Source organism: Bufo gargarizans, chromosome 2 (assembly GCF_014858855.1).
Source record: "Bufo gargarizans isolate SCDJY-AF-19 chromosome 2, ASM1485885v1, whole genome shotgun sequence".
Taxonomy (NCBI): domain Eukaryota; kingdom Metazoa; phylum Chordata; class Amphibia; order Anura; family Bufonidae; genus Bufo; species Bufo gargarizans.
Genome location: NC_058081.1, coordinates 330,159,919 through 330,181,113, shown reverse-complemented (window position 1 = coordinate 330,181,113; position 21,195 = coordinate 330,159,919). Strand labels below are relative to the sequence as shown.

The 21,195-nt window shown below is 43.3% G+C and overlaps 1 protein-coding gene across 3 annotated transcripts in view; it reads right to left on the bottom strand.

Moving 5' to 3' along the window:
- Positions 1–21,195, bottom strand: part of MON2 (MON2 homolog, regulator of endosome-to-Golgi trafficking) — a 118,693-nt gene that overhangs the window by 61,555 nt on the left and 35,943 nt on the right. For all 3 annotated transcript variants that reach the window (XM_044280556.1, XM_044280557.1, XM_044280558.1), the window contains exons 3-10: positions 18,831–18,958; positions 16,494–16,625; positions 12,368–12,497; positions 6,601–6,692; positions 6,353–6,478; positions 6,048–6,242; positions 2,571–2,695; positions 1,163–1,302 (exon numbers count right to left, since the gene is read on the bottom strand). In XM_044280556.1, coding sequence (XP_044136491.1) covers positions 1,163–1,302; positions 2,571–2,695; positions 6,048–6,242; positions 6,353–6,478; positions 6,601–6,692; positions 12,368–12,497; positions 16,494–16,625; positions 18,831–18,958 — 1,068 coding nt within the window. The remainder of the gene's footprint in view (positions 1–1,162; positions 1,303–2,570; positions 2,696–6,047; positions 6,243–6,352; positions 6,479–6,600; positions 6,693–12,367; positions 12,498–16,493; positions 16,626–18,830; positions 18,959–21,195) is intronic.

Genomic DNA, 21,195 nt, shown 5'->3' with positions numbered 1-21,195 from the left:
GAGAGCTCTGGTTCCTCGGGAGGTAGAGGGCTGCTTGTAGCTTTGTTGGGCAGAGTAGTTGCATAGCAGACTTTGCGGTCTGCTCCCATCTTTGCACTAGGTGATCCAGGATTGGAGTCAGTGCTGTAGAATCACAATACAATGCACAGCGGTAGCTTCTGTACTTTATAGGACAGCCCAGGAGACACAGCAGGACACTGTGCACACATGAGCAGACCGGAGCCAAGTAAGGTTTGCTATACAAATTATTTAGGAAGATGATGATGATTGCACACACTCCTGCAATATAACTGTAGCTACATTTAAATGGCTTTAAACAGTTTTTCCCGGGATAAGCATACTGATGGTCTTCCCTTAGGATTGGCCATCAATATCAGAATAAGGGTGGTCAACTCTCTACACCACTGTCTGTCAGCTCTTTTAATCCTCTCCTCAATGTTCATCTGTTGACCCGCACGCCATCAACATAGCACCGGTAGTGCAGCATGCAGGTAGATGGACCAGGTAACCAATGAAGAGGCTGCAGCACTCACAAGAACACCACGGCCCCTTTAAACAGCTTGATCATGGGGGTACCAAGAGTTGAACACCACCATTTTGAAACTGATGGCCTACCATAAGGACCCGTTCACACAGTGGATTTTGATGCTGCCAAAATCCGCTGAGTATAACCATGGCAGAAACTGCAGTGATTTCTGCAGGGGTTGTTCACTTCTATGCCGTGGACCCACGGAGAGGGCAGCCACCACAGCTTCAAGTGGTGACTCTCCGCACACCACACCAAAAATGGACACATCCCTTCTTGGTACAGTCCCGGGCCACAAACTGCAACACTGCCTCCCACTGAAAACAATGGGAGGCAGACACCATGCGGCCACTGCCAGAATTTTGGCACAGTGTTCGCTCCAAAATTTCCGACAGGGGAGGGGGATAAATCAGTCATGTAAATGGCCCCTAAGGAAAAGCCATCAATAAGCTGATCCAGGAAAACCTGTTAGCTAACATATACAGATAATACATATATATGTTAGGAGTTTATTTTTTTAATCCAGAAAGTCTGATAATCTGTCATTTATTTCCAACTCAAAACTGAGCAGACAGAAACAAATGGCAGACTTTGCTGGCAGTGAGAGGGTGAAAAAGTTTAACAAGTAAAACATACCATTGGGGATGGATGCAGCAGAGGGATTTCCAGCGCTTGGTATAAGGAAGAGAGACTGAATAAAGGACCCCAATGCATTGACTATGTCACGGAAAACTTTAGTGGAGTGTTGTTTCATGTCATAAGACTGGCAGAAAGACCTGAACATAAGAAGGCATTCTGGTTAGTTCAAGAGAATCGGCACCCGAATGTACACTTAACGCTCAGGGGTACAAAGGTGACCTGGAGGAGAGAAAGCAGCGGGGTATATACACATATGGCAGACACTGCAAATCAAAGTCTCATCTACACACTGCTCAAACAATCTACAGCAGAAACTCATCTGCAATGTGGATTTTAAATCCAGCAAGTCAATAATTCTTTACAGATTTTGATGTGAAATCACGTCCGAAATTCGGCTACAGAAGATCTGCCTCATTTGGCTATACCCTAAGGAGGATATTCTGGCTTTTGCAACTTTTTCGGTTCAGTTGTGCAAAAGTTTAGCGACTTTTTGAGCGCTGCACTTTCTAATTAGGATTTCACAGTAGATCATTTTTGTGTTACATTTATGAAGTGGGGCTTTTTTTTTTAAAGGGGTTTTCCGAGAGTTTAATACTGATGACCTATCCTCTGGTCCGACACCCAGGCCCCCCCACGATCAGCTGTTTGGGAAGGCAGCGGTACTAGTAGTAGCGCTGCGACCTTCTCTCAGCTTTCCCTAGGCCAGTGACGACACATTCATCCGCCAAATGGACTAGACGCAGCTCAGCCCCATGGAAGTGAATGAGGCGGAGGTGTAATACCGAGCACAACCGCTATACAATGTACAGTGCTGTGCTTGATAAGCTGAGAGAAGGCCTCAAAAAGCTGGTTGGCGAAGGTCCTGGGCGTCGACCCCACGGATCAGGTACTGCTGACCTATCCAGAGTATTAAATCTCAGAAACCCCTTTTAAAAAGAGGCACAACTACATTGCACTTGTGCCAAATTTATTACCAGGTGCCATTTCCATAAATTTGCTGTAGGTGCGCATAGCAACTGCACTAACCTGAAATACATCTACAATGATAAATTACCCCCTAAATTTGGCATATTACCCATTTCACATGGGTATATATCTCATTAAACTAAATGACATATAGCACCTGCCAGGCTTACACGGCGAGATGTGCCGCCAACAAATAATACTGTTTATGCCTGCATAACAGATGTGACCAGCCAATAAATGAGCGCTTTATAAGCAGCAATGACAGAGAATGAAACGTCATACAAATGTTCAATTCATTGATCATCGACCTCTGTGTAGGGACTTTAATATACGCCCGTGCAGGATTAAAATACAATCATGCAAATTCTCACTTCTGTGAAAAGAAAAATCTAATAAGTAACAATGGCATTTATATAAGAAAAGAGCAGAAAACAGGTACCTGAGCAGCTGGGGCTGCACGCAGAGTCTGTGTATAGACTCCACAGCCACAGCTCGCAGCCACTGTGGTTTATCAGCATCCAGAAATTTCACTAGTAGCGACAGAAAGATCTCACACTCTGTCACCTACAAAAGAAACCGCATTTAGTCAATCACTCTTGCCTACCGTAGTTTCCCCAAACTCATATGTAGCATACACAGAAATGCAGATGAACAGGTTTTAAAGAGACATCATGCTGGGTCATCAGGACATGGAGGATAAATCGTGAAGTCTTCTAAATATAGGACAACAATTAGATCTTTCCAAAAAGGTACGTTGAGTGGAAGATGGAGCTTCACAGGCACCATCATCCATTGATCTGGATAGTCTACTCTAACCTAAGGACAGGTCACCAATACCTCACCAGTGAAGGTCTGACTCCGGGCAGCCCACCGATCAGATGTTTGAAGACACAGTGGCGCTTAGTGAGCGCTGCAGCCTCTTCAGAAGCCAATGACATTACATTTCTCAATCACAAGGGCTGAGCTGCAATACCAAGCACAGCAGCTATCCAATGAATGTGCTTGGCAAGCTGTGAGGAGGCTTTTCAAACAGCTGATTGGCGGTGGTGCTGGGAGTTGGACCCTATCAATCTGATATTGATGACATCCTGAGAGGTCATCAGTATGAAAAACCCAGAAAACCCCTTTAAAAACTGCAGGAAGTCTGCTTTTGTTTTCCTAGAGATGCCCATAAGCTGTGCCTGACATTGCACTTCAGCTCCATTCCATTTAAGTTCCGTTTTTTGCGTCCTGTATACGGATAGTATATGGAACCATTCATTTCATTGAATTTGCAAAAAAAAAAAAACTGAAGGTACTCTGTATTCCTTCCATTTCCGTTCAAACATAGAACATGTCCTATTATTGTCCGCATAACAGACAAGGATAGGACTGTTCTATTAGGGGCCAGATGTTCTGTTCCGCAAAAAACTGAATGCACACGGATGTCATCCGTATTTATTGCAGATCTGTTTTTTGCGGACCGCAAAATACTGAAAAAGACATACGGTCGTGTGCAAGAGGCATTAAAGGCCATGTCCCCCTTGACAAACAAGATTTTTATTGTTCCAATAAATTTAAACTGCAAACTGCTCGTTTTGTTCCTACAGCTCCTATGCAGACTGTGTCTCCATGTTGGCAGACGCAAACACATTTTTGTAGTGTTCTGCAGTCTTCACGTGTTTGGTGCTTTTAGTAGATTAGTCAGACGTAGAGGACGGATACAGGGGATAAATGACTGCAGAATCAGACTACACCAGGTTTGTTTGCCGCACTGAAGCCTTCATTTACTATGCCACTTGCCCATGTGGGCATGACGTCCAGACCTTTTAAGGTCAGGATTTTGGAACATGTCAAGAAGATTACGGCAGGAGGTGGGTGATGCTGTGGACAAGCTACAAAGTATTCCTAGACACTTTCGTTCCCCTAGTGGCTTTAAAGTGAAAGGGATAGAGAGAGTTTACCTGGGCTCTAGAGGTGGAGATGTTCAAAAGGCTTTACTGAGAAAAGAGACCAAATGGATCGTTTGGGCTCAATGAAGCGGTTAACTTAAAATCCTTCTTATAAATGGTGGGTTTTTATTTTTGTTGTTTAATAATTGTTGTCAGGCATTGTTCTAATTTTCTTTCCATTTTTTCTAATGGTTTTTGTCCATAGTGTTATGATGTCTCCATGAATGTTTGGATGTTCTGACCGTCCTGAGTACTATCATGAAGTTTGGATGCAACTTATATGACCATCAAGCAATTTATGTGTTCCTCATTTATTTTTTGTATTTATTTTTCACTTTGCATTTTTTGTCACTATTTCACTTTAACACTGTCACTTATGTAATTAGATAAATTAACCATTCGGTACTGTGATCACAGTTTTAATAATCATTTGCTATCCTTTCTTATATTATTATGACGGAATTATGTGACAATCAGGTTTTAGATTTATTATATATTATAATCGCGTTGCTGATATTTTTTTTGCACTTTATATTTCATTGATCACGTTCATCTATATTATACATTTTGGAGTCCCATATGCAGATAAGCACTTTATTTTTATTTTTTATGTGGTACGCTAATAACGAATTTGCTTGTGCGTAGACGCACATCATAGGTGCGCTGCGCTCCATTGGCTGGGGCACTCTGCGTCGGCGTGCATTGTCACATGACCCGGAAGCACAGGGGGTGTGGGCGCGGACCTCTGGAGTGAATCACTGTTGAGCCACTTTATGGGACAGGTGAAGCATAATGCGGTGTGATTCTTTACATCTATCTGGGGGCCTATAAATGTCTGGCTTTTTTAAGTTACACACCTCTCCTGACGAAGCCAGCAGGTGAAACGCGCGTCGAGGTGGACTTTCCAGTCTTTTGTTTCAGATTTGTTCATCAATTTTATTTGGGGACATGGTTTATTTTCCATATACCCAATAGGTGTGTTATACTATTGAGTCGCTATTACCACATACCAGGTTACAGCCAGGTTTTCTCCCATACATTATTGGTTTTAGGTATATCTTTGCACAATTTTGAACAGATTATTATATTTATTTTGTATATACGTGCCCGTTGTGACATGAGTGGAGATCTTACCGCTATGTGCACTCTGCATTATTGGGGTTATCTTCAATAATATACATCAATCTTGGATATTTTTTATATTTTTTGTGATTTTGGACTAATAAAATAAGTGACATTTTTATATTTTGGTTCGTTCTGCTTTTCTTTTTTGGTGGTTTATGATTAATTGCAAAGCAGGGGTCTTTGTTGGATGTATGTGGGCATATGTAGGTACTACTATTGTTTGCCGTATGTAACTAGGGAGACAGTCTGCATGGGAGCTGCAGAAACAAAAAGGACATTTTACACAAGACATATTGTAAAGTTGTTTCACTGGTCATTTTACATACCTTCAGATAATAAAAAATTAAAAAAAAGGAACTAGAGAACCAATTAACTTCAAAAAAGTTTTCTCTTTCACGTAATAGAACATTATCTCTTCTATCATAGGTTGTACTGTAATTAAAGGGTTTTTCTGAGATTCTGATATTAAATACCTATCCTCAGTATAGGTCAGCAATATCAGATCTGTGGGGGTCCGACTCCTGGCACTCCCGCTGATCAGCTGTTTGAGGAGGTCACGGTGCTCTGTGAGCGCTGCGGCCTCCTTGCACTTATCAAGCACATTGTATATAGTGCCTCTGCTTGGTACCTCAGCTCAGCCCCATTCACTTGAATGGTTCGGAGCTGCCTCTAGCCTACCTGACATCATTACACTCACCGGAGCATCACTACAACCCCCCAATCTGACATTGATGATTTATCCTGACAATAGATCATCAATATCAAAATCTCTGAAAATCCCTTTCAGTAATTTGATATACAAAAATTTTTAAAGGACCATTCTATACAACCATGTAATATAAATGTATTTATTGTCTTACCAAAAGTCCATAAAACTGCTTAATCAGGACAGACACAACCCGAAGCAGTCTCATACAGATAGGGAAATAAGGTTTCTCAACAGGAGCAGGAGAAGAATTACTACTGGAGCCTTGACGGAACTTAATATTTGGCGAGAAGAGCTTAATCACAAGAGGACAAACCCGTTCTTTCAACAGGAAACTAAATTCTTGGTGCTGTAGAAAAAATAATAATAAAATCATAACACTGGACTTGGCTCTTTATATGTTTGATCATTCAAATCACTGATTTAGACATACATCAGTATCTGTAAGGATTACACTACCTGCAAAAAAACTTGAGGAAAGTCATTGAGGACTGATTCCAGAAGTTCCAAACCAAACGTCCTTGTCATTTCTGTCATTCCTACCAGCCAATAGGGGGCGTCAGCATTAACCAGCTGACACAAATCCTAAGGGAGAGGGGGAACCCATTAATAAATGTCAGGATTCTAATAAATACCAAGTAAACAAGATTATGGGCAGTGAGACCTGGCCTAGAGGACGTCACCAACTCCTACTGATAAGCTCTTACCTGAAACAGCATATACGCATCTTTAGCACATGGCTTCAGAGTGCTGACAGATCTCCTATTACTGTTTCCAGGCACAGGCTGCTCCACAACATCTGCATATCATAAAGGGATAGATTTTAATCTTTCAAGATATCTGGAAAACATTGACATTTTACTGGAACATCCTCATGTTTTTTCACAATATTAACAGGCAAGGTAACATCTGGATACCATTAAAGGAGAACCACCTAATACATCACTTCACAGATCAGCATGGGCTTTGAATCCTCAAATAAGCTGCCATATATTTTTATTATTATTTATTATTAAAGCACCATTCATGTACATATGAAAGGGATATACATACATAATACAGACAATTGCACTAAGCTTGAACAAGACGAGTTACAGACTGGTACAGAAGTAGAGAGAGCCCTGCCCGTGAGGGCTTACAATCTACATGGTATGGGAGATTTTAGATCAATAACCTGGACTTGCCCATCTGTGCAGATACATATATTTGTGTATTCGCTCACGTATGCAGGGAGGGTAAAGAAGTAAAATGATATTAGGTCAGTATATTTTTTGTATGACCTAATATTACCTGTATGGATACTAATGAAAGGTGGTGGACATGTCTGAGACTGGTTCTCCCTGCAACGGAGATGGAGTGTTGGTGTGTTTTGATCCTGACATCTTTTTGTGTGTGGGGGGGGCGGCGGTGACATCCGTGGCCTCATCAATATGAGGAGTCGCCTACATGAGCTGTGGATTGAACAGATTTACCACCGACCCAGCATTTTGCTCAGAGCATCAGTCGCCAATTTATGCTGCCCTCAGATAGGGCTGCATAAAACTGGTAAAAAAAGAAGGGGTACTCCAGCTTTTCGGTAATGATAACATATCCCCCGCACAGCTCATCAATATCAGATTGGCAGGAGCCTGACATTCAGGTAAATGGGAGACGAGCTGCAGTCGTCAGCACAGCCACTACACAATGGATGGAGCTTTCTGTTTCCATCGGAGGCCACTGTGTAGCTTAAGTTGCAAGCAGCTGCCCAAAACAGCTAATAGTGGTGGTGTCAGGTCTAGGACCCTCACATGATCATGATGACCAAAAAGTTGGAGTACTCCTTTATGCTTGGAAGTAGAGCCACTATTGCCAGTTGCTGCAATTAACATTCTAAGACTGTACCTCTCACGTGAGAAGACTAAACACAATTGAGGCCGTACCCTTTGCCATACTTTAGTAAAGACTGTTGCTGCAATGCCTCTGGGCCATGTCTGTGATTTATTGCAACTCATCCTCTGAAGCCATTTTCTTGGCTTACATTAAAGTTTTACCCTCATTTGTTATGGTGGGAAAATGATAAATACACTTAAATCGGTAATTGGATTTTCCAGAACCCATGATAGCACCATAGAAAGATAGATCCGCCGCCACAACTGGACAGGAAGCCCCAGAGCAATCAAAAATAGAACACCCACTTCCTCCCTCAGTGTTGATTCCAGAGTAGATCAGTAGATTTTACTTGAAAGACAAACAATTCTCATCAACCATGAGCACCAGGGAGGGAATTAGATGGGTGCTGTCATGGGTTCTGGAAAATCCAATTACTGGTAAGTGTAATTATCATTTTTCCCTTCACCCATGACAGCACCATAGAGAGATCGAATACCAGCAATAAACACCCCTCGGGAGGGACGTGCTTGAGAAGTAATCTTAAGTTATGAAGACCCCAAAAGCTAACAAGAGGTCCAAGCTAAAAAAGTGGGAACAACAAACATCCTAACCTAGGAATTTCAATATTATACCTTAAACCCAGGACAATCATATAAAAGAAATCTTATATGGGTTTCTCATCAAGTGTTAACATAAATCATAACAGATTTAACAAAACATCTTAGAGAAGTACTTATTATGACGCAAAATGATCAAACTGAAGATGATTGCTGAATACTGATTCCTTTGGTGCAGATTATATTCCGAGACAGATGTTTCTTCCTGCCTCACCAAAAGTTCCCCAGGAGAGGCCCTTCCAAGGCACGCCACCTGCACTGTAGATCTACTGGAGGACCAGAAGAACTTCTGATGCCAAAATCTCAAAATTTTCTCGCAATCTGGCATCCATGATGGAACCCTACGGTGGCATCAATCCCTTATCTGGAGGAGCTAACGGATCTGCTGCAAGAGGTCCAAAGAGCCCCCTGGACCCTTCAGACGTCCTAGGATCCCTACCGCCGTAAAGTACCGCACGAAGGAACCCAGCAGACAACTGCCAACCGTACATGGACTACCTGGGAAGTTATAGATCAGCGGCAAGTATTTATAGGGTTTTGCTGGTGGTGAGCCATATCTCCTGTAGGCTATCCAGCCCATATTCTTACTCCCAACCAGGAGCCATATAGGGCTTTGTTGGTACACCATATGTCCTGTAGGCCGCCCAAACAACATGGTCCAGTCCATATCTTCACTCCCAACAAGGAGACTTATAGGGCTCTAAATCATCTGGTCCAGCCCATCTTCTCATTCTCCACTAGGAACATTATAGGGCTTTGTTGGTGTACTATGCTTACTGTAGATCATTAAAGGGAACCCGTCACCAGGATTTTGTGTATAGAGCTGAGGACATGGGTTGCTAGATGGCCACTAGCACATCCGCAATATCCAGTCCCCATAGCTCTGTGTGCTTTTATTGTGTATAAAAACCGATTTGATACATATGCAAATTACCCTGAAATGAGTCAGAGCTTGAAAACATGACTTCTCTGGTCACACAAGTAAGATATGACTCTTATGTTAATTTGCATATGTATCAAATCGGGGTTTTTTTACACAATAAAAAGCACACAGAGCTATGGGGACTGGATATTGCGGATGTGCTAGTGGCCATCTAGCAACCCATGTCCTCAGTTCTAAAGCCAAAATCCAGGTGACAGGTTCCCTTTAAACTACAAACTGTCAATCAGGCATAGCCACAGAACAAGTTCACCATGCAGGCATAGCCATCAAGGTAGACCACCACCAAGACACCCGCTCAGAGCCCGATATCGTCATCCAGATACTGTTGCAAGAACCGTCAGTTATCAAGATACGGCGGCACATACCAGCCACACATACATAGCGACCAAAGCCGCCAACCATGCAGCCAGAGCCGCAGAAGCCGCCAACCATGCAGACACAGCCCATGCAAAGTAAGCAGCTAAACAAACACAGCTGCACTAGATAAGCCCAGCAGCAGAAGCAGCCAGATACAATGCAAAGCTGGAGGAGCAGTCATCTCAGGCAAGCATAACATAGAAGCAATCAGCTCCACAGGAACATGAGGCCATGAAAATAGTCACCCTGCAACAAAGACTTTTGTTTTTTTGTTTTTTTATTACCACAGGCTCAAGGCAGTGAACCAGAAAGGCCCAGGCTCACAGGCAGCCATCCTTATTTAGGCATGGACCCAAAGGGGTAGCCAGTCAGCCAGGCATATACTCAAAGGCAGTCAGTCAGCCTGCCAGACAGGCAAAGGCTCAAAGGCAACCAAACAGCCAGACAGGCGCAGGCTTAAAAGGCAACCAGCCAGACAGGCGCAGAACCAAAAGGCAGCCAGCCGACCAGGTGCAGTCATCTGACCCAGCATGGACGCACAAGTGTTCAACCAACCAGACATAGATGCACATAGATATACCTGTTTCAACGAACAACGACATTCAGCTAACCAAGCATAGATGCACAGGTGTACCGCCAACCAGGCGTTCAACAAAGCTGGCATAGATGCAAAAATGTTCAGCTAGACAGGCATAGCCACACACGCATAGAGGCAAGCATGCACAGAGCATCGGAATTCAATAAAACCAACATAAGATCAAAAGCATTCAGCCTGAAGCCAATAGGCAACCAACCAAAGCTATCAGGCCTCCGCCCTGAAGCCAAGAGGCAGTCCGCCAGGCCCTGAAGCCAAGAGGCAGTCCGCCAGGCCCTGAAGCCAAGAGGCAGTCCGCCAGGCCCTGAAGCCAAGAGGCAGTCCGCCAGGCCCTGAAGCCCGATATCAAAATATTCAAACCTATCAATCATGCTAAAGGCACCAAACAGATTCATACCAACCACACAACACAAATATTCACTGTATAACCAAAGTTCATAAGGTGTCCCTTGTTTCACAGCCCTGGAGGCTGCATGCTCCAGGCTCCTCTGTCTGGAGGACAGGAAACCACACTGAGGGAGGAAGTGGGTGTTCCCTTTTTGATTGCTCTGGTGCTTCCTGTCCAGTTGTGGGGGCGGATCCATCTCTCTATGGTGCTGTCATGGGTGAAGGGAAAATGTTAAATACTATGGTGCATATAATAGTCCACAATATATGGATATCCCACATTTCATAATGCAGTTATTGCTTAGTTCATTCAGTAGACATCAGTACTATGGGGGAAGTTTTATCATCTCCTTTGAGCCTGAAAAGTGCCATAGGTGCAACTTTTTAAAAAAAATTGTCACAGTTGCCACTTTTCGCAGTCCTTGCCACTTTTTGTGAAAGGGGGCACGGCAATCTGCCTCAACAAATTTATCTTCATTTACGACAGTTTTCTGGCGTAAATGAAGCCAGAAATCTACGACAGCTCAGAGCTGTCATAGATATCTGGGTAGGCTCATTGACTGCAGGAATGCTGACTCAATTTGTACTTAAAAACTGTTGCACATGCTTTGTATCACATTTACTGTGTTTTAGACACTGTTGTGCCTCACTCAACACTGAGGAGTGACTTGAAAAGTTATGAAAGGACACGGCTTCAGTTGTGTCAAAATGTCGCAAAGCAAGCCATCCAATAGGTGGTGTAAAGTTAGACAAAAGTGTCTAACAACACACCAAACTGATTGTCCAGCCTGAGCCACTGTGATAAGCCGGCACATTTATAGACTGCGGTCTAAACATCAAACAGGATTAGTAAATCTGCCCTTATGAATCCTTATTGATTATCTGTTTTTCACAAAGTGTTTGAAAAAGGTCCACTGTGGGTGGACCAAAAAGGTCATACAATTGTGTGGATTGTTTGGAGGCCTAATAAACCTAACAAACAAATTGTATCCGAGTGTGGAGTTCTTCAACTATGGAGAAATGTCATATATAAATCATAGAAAAATCCGTTAAAAAAATAAAATAAAAAAATAAAAATGTTCAGAAAACCCACTGTATAGTTTTACTTGTAGACTTCTGTTTCTTAAAGGTTTTTTTTCATCATGGACAATGGGGGCATATCGCTAGGATGTTTTTTGCCCCCATTGTCTTATAGGTGCAGGTCCCACACCTATATCGAGAACGGAGCCCCGCAAGTGAAGGAGGGCGCACTGAGCATGCACAGCCACCCTCCATTCATTTTCTATGGTGCCAGTGAAAATAGCCAAGCGCTGGCTCGGCTATTTCCATCAGGCCCATAGAAATAAATGGGAGCGGGGGCCGCGCATGCGCGGTACGCTCCCATTCACTTCTATGGGGAGCAGGTTTGGTGGTGGCCGAACCAGAGTCCTCCAGCCACCGCCTTGCGGGGCTCCCTTCTCGATATAGGTGCAGGGTCCCAGCGGGACCCGCACCTATAAGAAAATGGGGGGATATCCTAGCGATATGCACCCATTGTCAATGATGAGACAACCCCTACATGTGGAGAACAAGACCAATGGGACCAAACCAGCTGATAAAAATACTGGCCAACATCGTATAAATAATTAACTAAAAAGGTAGGCCAAAAGAGGAGAATTTCCTTCTATAAAGTAGGTGCCAAACCAATGTCCACAGCTTAAGTTTACCTTTGTGCCTTTCATCTTCAGCCACCATTCTCTCAAACACCACAGTGACCACTTGCCGCACAGTCGCTGCGGCCGTGTTATTTGTTATGTTATCTTTAGTAAAGTGCAGTCTGAAGCAAAGAACGATTGCCTGCAAAATACATGACAAATGAGAAGAAATCATACGAGCTGCTATGACAAGGGTCAAAAACACCAACCACTGAACATTAATATGGGACTTTAAAACATGGTTGGTGGTACACAAAATATGAAAGCCATCCCTTTCCAACTTTGCGCTGTTTCTCCACCACTGGTCTCCTGGGTGCCCTGCAGCTCTTTGGAATCCTTTGTGATGACTGATGACCATACTGCCCGCAAGAGCAATGACATATCAACCAAAATCACCTCTTGTAGCAGTAATTCCCCATTGCAGTCACAACATGGCAGCACATTATGTAGGACTCTATGGGCCTGCGATGGAAGGTCCAAGAGACCAGAAGTAGAGAAACAGAGCAGGGTTGGAAATTCATATTTATTATTTCTATATTTTACGTCTGCCAATTAGTTTTCCTCCAGAAGGTAGATAGCCATCTCAAGCTAGTCAAAGATCCCTTCAAAAGGAAGTCTACCCATCTACAGACAACTAAGGCTACTTTCACACTAGCGTTCGATCGGATCCGTTCTGAACGGATCCGATCATATTAATACAGACGGAGGCTCCGTTCAGTAAGGATCCGTCTGCATTAATAACTTAGAAAAAATTCTAAGTGTGAAAGTAGCCTGAGCGGATCCGTTCAGACTTTCAATGTAAAGTCAATGGGGGACGGATCCGCTTGAAGATTGAGCCATATGGTGACATCTTCAAGCGGATCCGTTCCCATTGACTTACATTGTAAGTCTGAACGGATCCGCTCGCCTCCGCACAGCCAGGCGGACAGCTGAACGCTGCAAGCAGCGTTCAGCTGTCCGCCTGTCCGAGCGGAGCGGAGGCTGAACGCCGCCAGACTGATGCATTCTGAGCGGATCCGCTCCATTCAGACTGCATCAGGGCTGGACGGAGGCGTTCGGGTCCGCTCGTGAGCTCCTTCAAACAGAGCTCACGAACGGACCTATGAACGCTAGTGTGAAAGTAGCCTAAAATGTGGCCACATTCCAGCCGTCTGAATGAGGCCTTATTCTACATACACTGTAGTATCTCTTCAATGATAACTGATACCCCGCTCCACCTCCCACCAGAGCTATACTCAGAGTCCGTCAGCAGGAAAATGCATATTAACCCCTTCCCAATGCAGCAATTTTCTGTTTTTATTTTATGCTCCCTGCCTTCCAGGAGCTATATTTTTTTTTATTTTTCTGTGGAAATAAAATGCAATTCCGCTATTGGTATATGGGTTTCATTCTAAGGTAGTCCCCATGCCGTAAAAATGACGTTAACTTAATTTTGCGGGTCAGTTACATTGCAGTTATACTAAATTTTTAAACATTAAGTTTTCCCATCGCCACATTCTGACTCCCATAACTTTTTATACTTATGTAGGCGACTCATTTGTGTGGGACAATCTGAATTTTTCACTCATACCATTTTGGGGGTGTATATAACTTTTTTATAACTTAGTCCATTTTCTTAAAAGGTGAAGCAACCAAAAAATGTTGAACTGGCCTTTATTTCACTTACCCCTTTCACCGTACGGGATAAACGCTTTTATATTAATAGTATGGGCATGTGGAGACGTGGTGCTACTAATGACCTTTATTTTATTTTTTATTGTTTTATTCAGGGTCATGCAAGATGACGAATCAGAATTCTGGCCCTGTCCATCAACCATAACAGTAGGAAAAAAAACACAGCACTCCATATAGAGGGAAGATATTAGTGCTTGGTTCAGCAATATATTTGAGAATTTAATGTAAAAATACAAATTCAGCCAGCACTAAAGCAATTTTCAAATAGTGCCTGTGCTACAACAGAGTTCTAGTCCACTAAGTACCAAATCAGTCCAAGTCACATATAAAATTTAACTCTGAAGCTTCACACAATTAGGCCCCATGCACACGACTGTTGGATGGCGTCCGTGTGCGTTCCACAATTTGCGGAACAACGGGGACAGCCATTAATATAACTGCCTATTCTTGTCCGCAAAACAGACAAGAATAGGACAGGTTATATTTTTTTTGCGGAGCACAGAACAGAGCAACGGATGTGGACAGCACACGAAGTGAATGGGTCCGCACCCGAGCAGCAAAAACTGCGGTTTGGATGCGGACCAGAACAACGGTCGTGTGCATGAGGCCTTACTATGGTTTTTAGCAGATATGCTCATGTAGCTGCTTACCTCATGTACATCTTCCCCATGATTATTTTTTTTTAACACTCCTAACCCGTTTTCACCATGAAAACAAATCAGTTGGGTTTCTTTACATCCTGTATTTAGCACTTCCTGTTGCTATATCCAACCAAACCCATGGTGCACTTCTTCTTTCTCTGCTACAGTTCCAGCACCGCCCCTAACAACGCCCAACTAGTTTAAAGCTCCTCCCACCAGCTAGCTACATAGACCCTCCTTCATCACTGCCCCTGTTGATCATTTCACACCCTCATTGACATAACTTTACAGGAAATAAGAAAGAGCCGCATGGACATGGTAATGTGACCACAGAACAGAAGATAGAAGTAATAAAAGGTAAAAAAAAATATATAAATATAAATATAATATATATATATATATATATATATATATATATATATATATATACACACACACACACACACACACACACTCATTGACAAAAAAAATTACGCAACCATATAGAGATGTCACATTGCAGCAAAACGGAAGGCACTTATGTCAGGAAGATGTCAGTGATTACAGGTAAGGTCTGATTAGACACAAGAGGGCGTTAAGGTGCCTCACTCTCTGTCCTATAAAAAGGCTCTCAGAGGCTACTTCTGGGGAGTATACTTCAAGGTATGACATACTGTAAGACATTTTGCCCAGCTGACAGATTTTGAGAGGGACACAATGGTCGTGATGGACAATGGCATTGAGTATGGAGACCTCGTGGAGAGCACTTCAATCCTGCCTTTGCTGTGGAGCAACACACTGCCCCAACTGCTGGTGTGATAATCTGGGGAGCCATTGCATATAACAGTCAATCACACCTAGTAGTGATACCAGGGACTAATAGGTCATGAAATGTGCAGGTCATCCACTGTGTTGCCTCTCATAGCTTCCAAATGGTATTTTTCAGAAGGCTAATGCTTGTCTACACAGCATGGGTTACCCAGGAATGTGTCCTTCAGATTAAAACACTTCCTTGGCCTGCCCGGTCACCAGATTTATCACCAATCGAGCATTTATGGGGCCAGTTGGGATGCCAACTTCAGCAACCTACAAGCGCCCAGGATCTACAGACCCAGCTGCACCATCTGTGGGAAAATGTATGGCAGGATACCACTGTATTTCATCTTGTATACGGGCTACAGGCACCCAACAGGGTACTAGCACCTCCTTTCAATCGTTCAGTTTTTCCCAATAAGCGTATCGTTTCTCTCTAATATTGTAATCACTCACATATATCATCCTTACAGTCAGATATAGAAAGTTTTATTCCATTGCGTAATTTTTATTTTTATTTTTTATTTTTGTGTACATTGCAAAATTAGCTACCTTCATTAATGTACGGTATATTTTGTATTATGTGGTTTTAAACTTGAAAACTCCTTAAAGATCAATACAACTGTATTTCAAAATGCTGGCAAATATGTATCTAATAAACTGTACAGAGAATTCTATTGAAAGGCCTGTCACACATCAGGCACGGCGCAGGCCAGCTATTCTAGTCTCAGGGAAATGCAACACACGTCTTATGTAGTACGAGCTTCCAAAAGCCATCTAATACTACATATAAAGAGCTTCCCTAACCAACTGCCCAGCTGATTACCAATCGGTACATGGAGGTCCAATATATCCACTTGTTTCGTGCCAGCTGGCCTGATACAGCATTGACACATTGCTGCCCAGCTCCCCGCATAAATCTACTCCATTATCAGAATCTCTCCTGTTCATATAGGGGACAATTCTGATATGAAATCTTTTGTGCAAATACAATACCCTTAACATACAGGCATTGCTAAATAAACTATTACCTTCGATAAGGCATCATCATGAACCACTGTGTTAGTCGTTAGAAGCACTAATACGGTCTGTAGAAGCTTTAGTTCTTCTAGTCCATTTTCCATCAGCTGCCATAACATGTTGATTATATTGCCAGCAGCAGCCTTTGGAGATAGAGAACAACGAGTTAATACCAAAGGTGCAGTACGTATGCTCTACAGTATATTCAGGGGTGACCAGAGCATTAAATATCATGAAATAACATTAAACACATGGACTGCAAGCACTTGTCACCTATCCACAGGAGATATCCAAGCATCTGGTTGTCTGTGAATTGGACAGCAGTGTTTATGAATGACTACTGCTGAATTTAAGATCACTAAAATAGGGGGGGGGGGATCGGGACCTACGTTCTAGTAATGTGGGACTTCCAGAGAGCATACATTTATTATGTATTCTGTGGATATGAGATAAGTGCTTTTGGTTACATAAACCCTTTGAGAAACCAAGTAAGGCTATGTCCACAACTCTGGCACAAACTCCGGTAGTCTGGTAGTCTATTCCTGGAGAGGAAAAGACCACCGGGGATTACCGTATCCGGCATAGCCAGGTACTGACACACACCGCCAGATCTGGTTATAGTCTAAGGGGTTCCAGCGGAATCCAGCTATGCCAGATACGGTAAACTCCGGTAGTCTGTTCCTCTGACAGAACAGACATTCGGAGTTTGTTCCCGGAGATGTGAACCTACCCTAACTGAACAGGCAGCTAATTACTGCCCTCAATATTTTTAGATGACTCCTAGTTACAACTAATCCAGTGCTCCCTTATCTGGTAATGCTAGCCCAGAGGCTCTTTTAGCCATCTAAGGCTCCCCATTCTTGGTTCCCCATCCTTTGTTTCCTTGGACAACACATAAAGGCTAGCTGTTCTCTGAGCACAGTTAGGTAAGCAAATCCATCCATAAGATGGTTGCAGATGGAAAGGCATATCATTCACCCTCCTCCACTGCACCTGCACGAAATCCTCAACGTCCAGGACCTACGTGGGCGTGAAGGAACATTCTGTTTCAGTGGGGCCTGGATCACATGTCTGGTCACCTGCCCCTCTCTCTGACCAAATCTCATGGAGGGGATCATCATGTGGACAGGAGGGAAGGCTTGCCCAAGAAGGGACATGACAACCAATACAGAAAATAGAATAGATTTTCAAGAAGGGGTATATTAGTAAGCTGCACATTCGGATATATCACTTATGGGGTTATTTATCAAACTGGTGTGAAGTAGAACCGGCTTAGTTGCCCATAGCAACCAATCAGATTCCACCTTTCATTTTCCAAAGGAGCTGTCCAAAATGAAAGATGGAATCTGATTGGTTGCTATGGGCAACTAAGCCAGTTCTACTTCACACCAGTTTGTTAAATAACCCCAATAGATCTTAACATTAGCCATAATGTTGAAAAACCTCTCAAAAACGTTGCTTAAAGGGGTTGTCCTATTAAGACAACTTATTAACTTAGTTATTCCCTGTGCATAGGGGATAACGGTCTGATTGGCAAGGGTCCAACAGCTGCAGACCTCACCGAGCACAAGAACAGGAGGCCTGTACTTCCCTGATTGAAAGGAGCGTCAGTCAAGCATGCATGCTGTTGCCCCTATCAACTCTATTGGACTGCCAGTGGTAACGGAGAGCTTGCACTCTGTCATCTCCAGCAGTTCTATAAAGTTAAATGGAGAGACAGACACACATGCGTGTCTGCTGCTCCATTCAATTCTGTAGGTCGGCAGGGGCCCCAGCCCACACCCTTTAGACAATGATCCCATGTTCTGTTGTCTTGATGGGACAACCCCTTTAATTATTTAACAATCTTACGGCACATCTTTTAGTCTATACTGAAACTATAGTTAACCGAGTCCATCTAGTGACATTAGGTTCACTTTGGTGCTGGATTCGGCACTTCCAGTGCGTCTGTTGTTCTCCTAGTATAATGGAGCAGGACAACAGGAATTGAGAACAGTGCTGTGAAGGTGACCTAAGTATAGACCATAAGAAATATAGGTACTTAGGGTCACTGCAAGATAATTATATGCAGCATAGATGTGGACGTAAAATGGTGAATACACATTTTATACAATAATAATAGCCTTACATATAGCATTATTGTATATCTTTTTGTAGTGTGTGCGCCCAATGTATTGTCCATCTACCCTTTCATTTGACAAAATAAAACTGGAAAGTCTAAAATAATTAATTTAAAAAAATAAAAAAAATCAATGAGTGTGATGGAAAAATTTATCGATTGATTTGCTGGTCGGAACCATTCAGTGTAAGAAGACGGGACGGCCTATGATAGCATCTGATCCCCATACCTCTGACACTACTTCATGTGACATGAGTCTCTGGATAGCAGCAAGACAAAGCTGAGTGATTTTCGGCTCCTTTGTTCCACAGCCCATCAGGAATGGCTGAACTACTTCAGAACTGTTCTCCTTCAATGCTTCAGGACGACAAGAAAAAAAATAACATCACAATTTTTCCAGAATAGCCAACATGGAGTGAATACTAGTACTAACAGCAGAACTGTTTTAAAAAGAAAATCCATCAGAAAGGGGGTTTAGCTTTTTCATTTCAGCAGTATTATGTCATTAACAATTACATACAGACTATTGTCCTTATGTAGCAGTAAGCACAAATGAGAAGACCTCCTATATAGATAGATAATACATTGTCAGTTTACTGCTACCGTCAGGGTAAAATGTTCTCTGAAGGGTAATTCTCTTGATAATAGTAGGTGTAGAATTGGGATAACAGTATGAGAGCTCTATTGTGCCCTTGATTGGACTAGTTATTCATGTCCACAGAAGAGCATGTTACTCATCAGTGTAATGTGTGATGCTCAAATCACTACAGGGCGTCTCTCTCTTGTAGCAGCGATAGTCTAACTGAGAAAGTTAAAGGGGTTATCTGGGATTTCATACTGATGACCTATCCTCATGATAGGTCATCAATATCACATCAGCAGGGGTCCGATTCCTGGGATCCCCACCAATCAGCGGTTGGAATAGGCCACGGTGCTCCATGAACAGGACAGACAGCAGAGCACTGATCTTTGCTCTGCACCGGGGTAATGGGATCACTTAGAGCGCAGCGTGCCTGCTGAGCCAGCTCCCGACATCAGAGGTGGGGAGGCGACTGCCAGACTAGAGGTCATCATACTTCTCAGAGTCTTGACACCGGAATGTAAAGTACGATGCTAAACTCTCCTGTGTTCTCCCTGTGTTAGGTACTCAGCCAGAGCCTGCTGGTGCAGCAAGTCAGCAGGCTGAGCACCTGAGCCAGAGCCCACAGACTCACTGATCACTGCACCAGTAGGCCCTGACTGAGCGCAAGCACCTGCTGGTGCAGGCTCTGGCTCAGATACTCAGCCAGAGCCTGCTGTTCAGTGATCAAAGAGTCCAGAGGCTGAGCATCTGAGTCAGAGGCCTCACTGATCACTGCACCAGCAGGCTCCACCATAGGTGCTCAGCAAGAGCCGGTGGATTAACTGATCACTGCACCAGCACGTTCTGGCTCAGTTGCTCAGCCAGGGCCTGCTGGTGCAGTGAGTCAGTGCATTTGCCTCATATCAGTCTATATCATGTTTATGCAGTGCTCTGTGTATCCTGCATCATCCCAGCAAAGACATTTCTGCGCTGCTCGGTCATCTCATATGTGGGCAGTGGATCTACACAGCAGAACATTTAGAGGATATTTATGGTGCTGATTGGCCAATGTAATTCTGGAGATGCAGAGCACTGAAAATGTGCCATTTTGGCTGCATTATATTTTAAATCTGATGGAGAAAAACACACATTTTTAAATTGCACAAAGGTCAGAAATGTAAAATTGTCTAAATTTGCTATTTATGTATAGAAGACAATTCCAGCGTAGCAAATTCTCAATGTTATTTATGCCTTATTATTATATCTATTGATTACTTCAACTTTCGTACTCCTCTTTGGCTGAAAATACTCCTGAAAAACGGTAAGAGGAGTATTTTTACATCTAGTCACCGTAGATCTGTCACGTGGCCTAGGCACAGCTCAGTCCAATTTAAAGAGATCCTGTAATCAACTTTATGCTAACCTCACTGAGGGCAGCATAAAATAGTGACAGAAATGCTGATTTCAGCGGTGTGACTGTCACTCATGAGCTAAAAGTAAGTGGTTGCTGAGAACCAGCATCATAATCACTACAGCCCAGGCCTTGAAAAGAGTCAAATCTACCTGAGAAGAGTCATGGTTTTTCATAATCTCCTGCTCTCGCCCATCTGCTGATGACTGGCAGTTCTCTCCTAGAGAGAAAGGGAGAAAACTAGGTAGAAGCCTGTCAGTCATCAGCAGGTGGGCAGGAGAGCAGGGATTCATGGATAACCAGGACTCTTCTCAGGTGGCCGTGACTCTTCTCCAGGCCAAGTCTGCAATGATTGTGATGTTGGTTCTCGGCAACCGCTTACTTTTATCTTATAAATGACAGACCCCTGAAATCAACTCACCTGTCTCTACGTTATGCTGCCATTAGTATGGACAGCATAAAGTTGATGACAGGTTCCCTTTAAAGGGGTTATCCCATTGTTTGATAGGTGCAGATCCCACCTCTGGGACCCGCACCTACAAGGAGAACGGAGCCGGGGAGAGTTGTGGCTTGAGGACCACTCTCCCATTGAAGTACATAGGAGCGCACCGCTCCCATTCA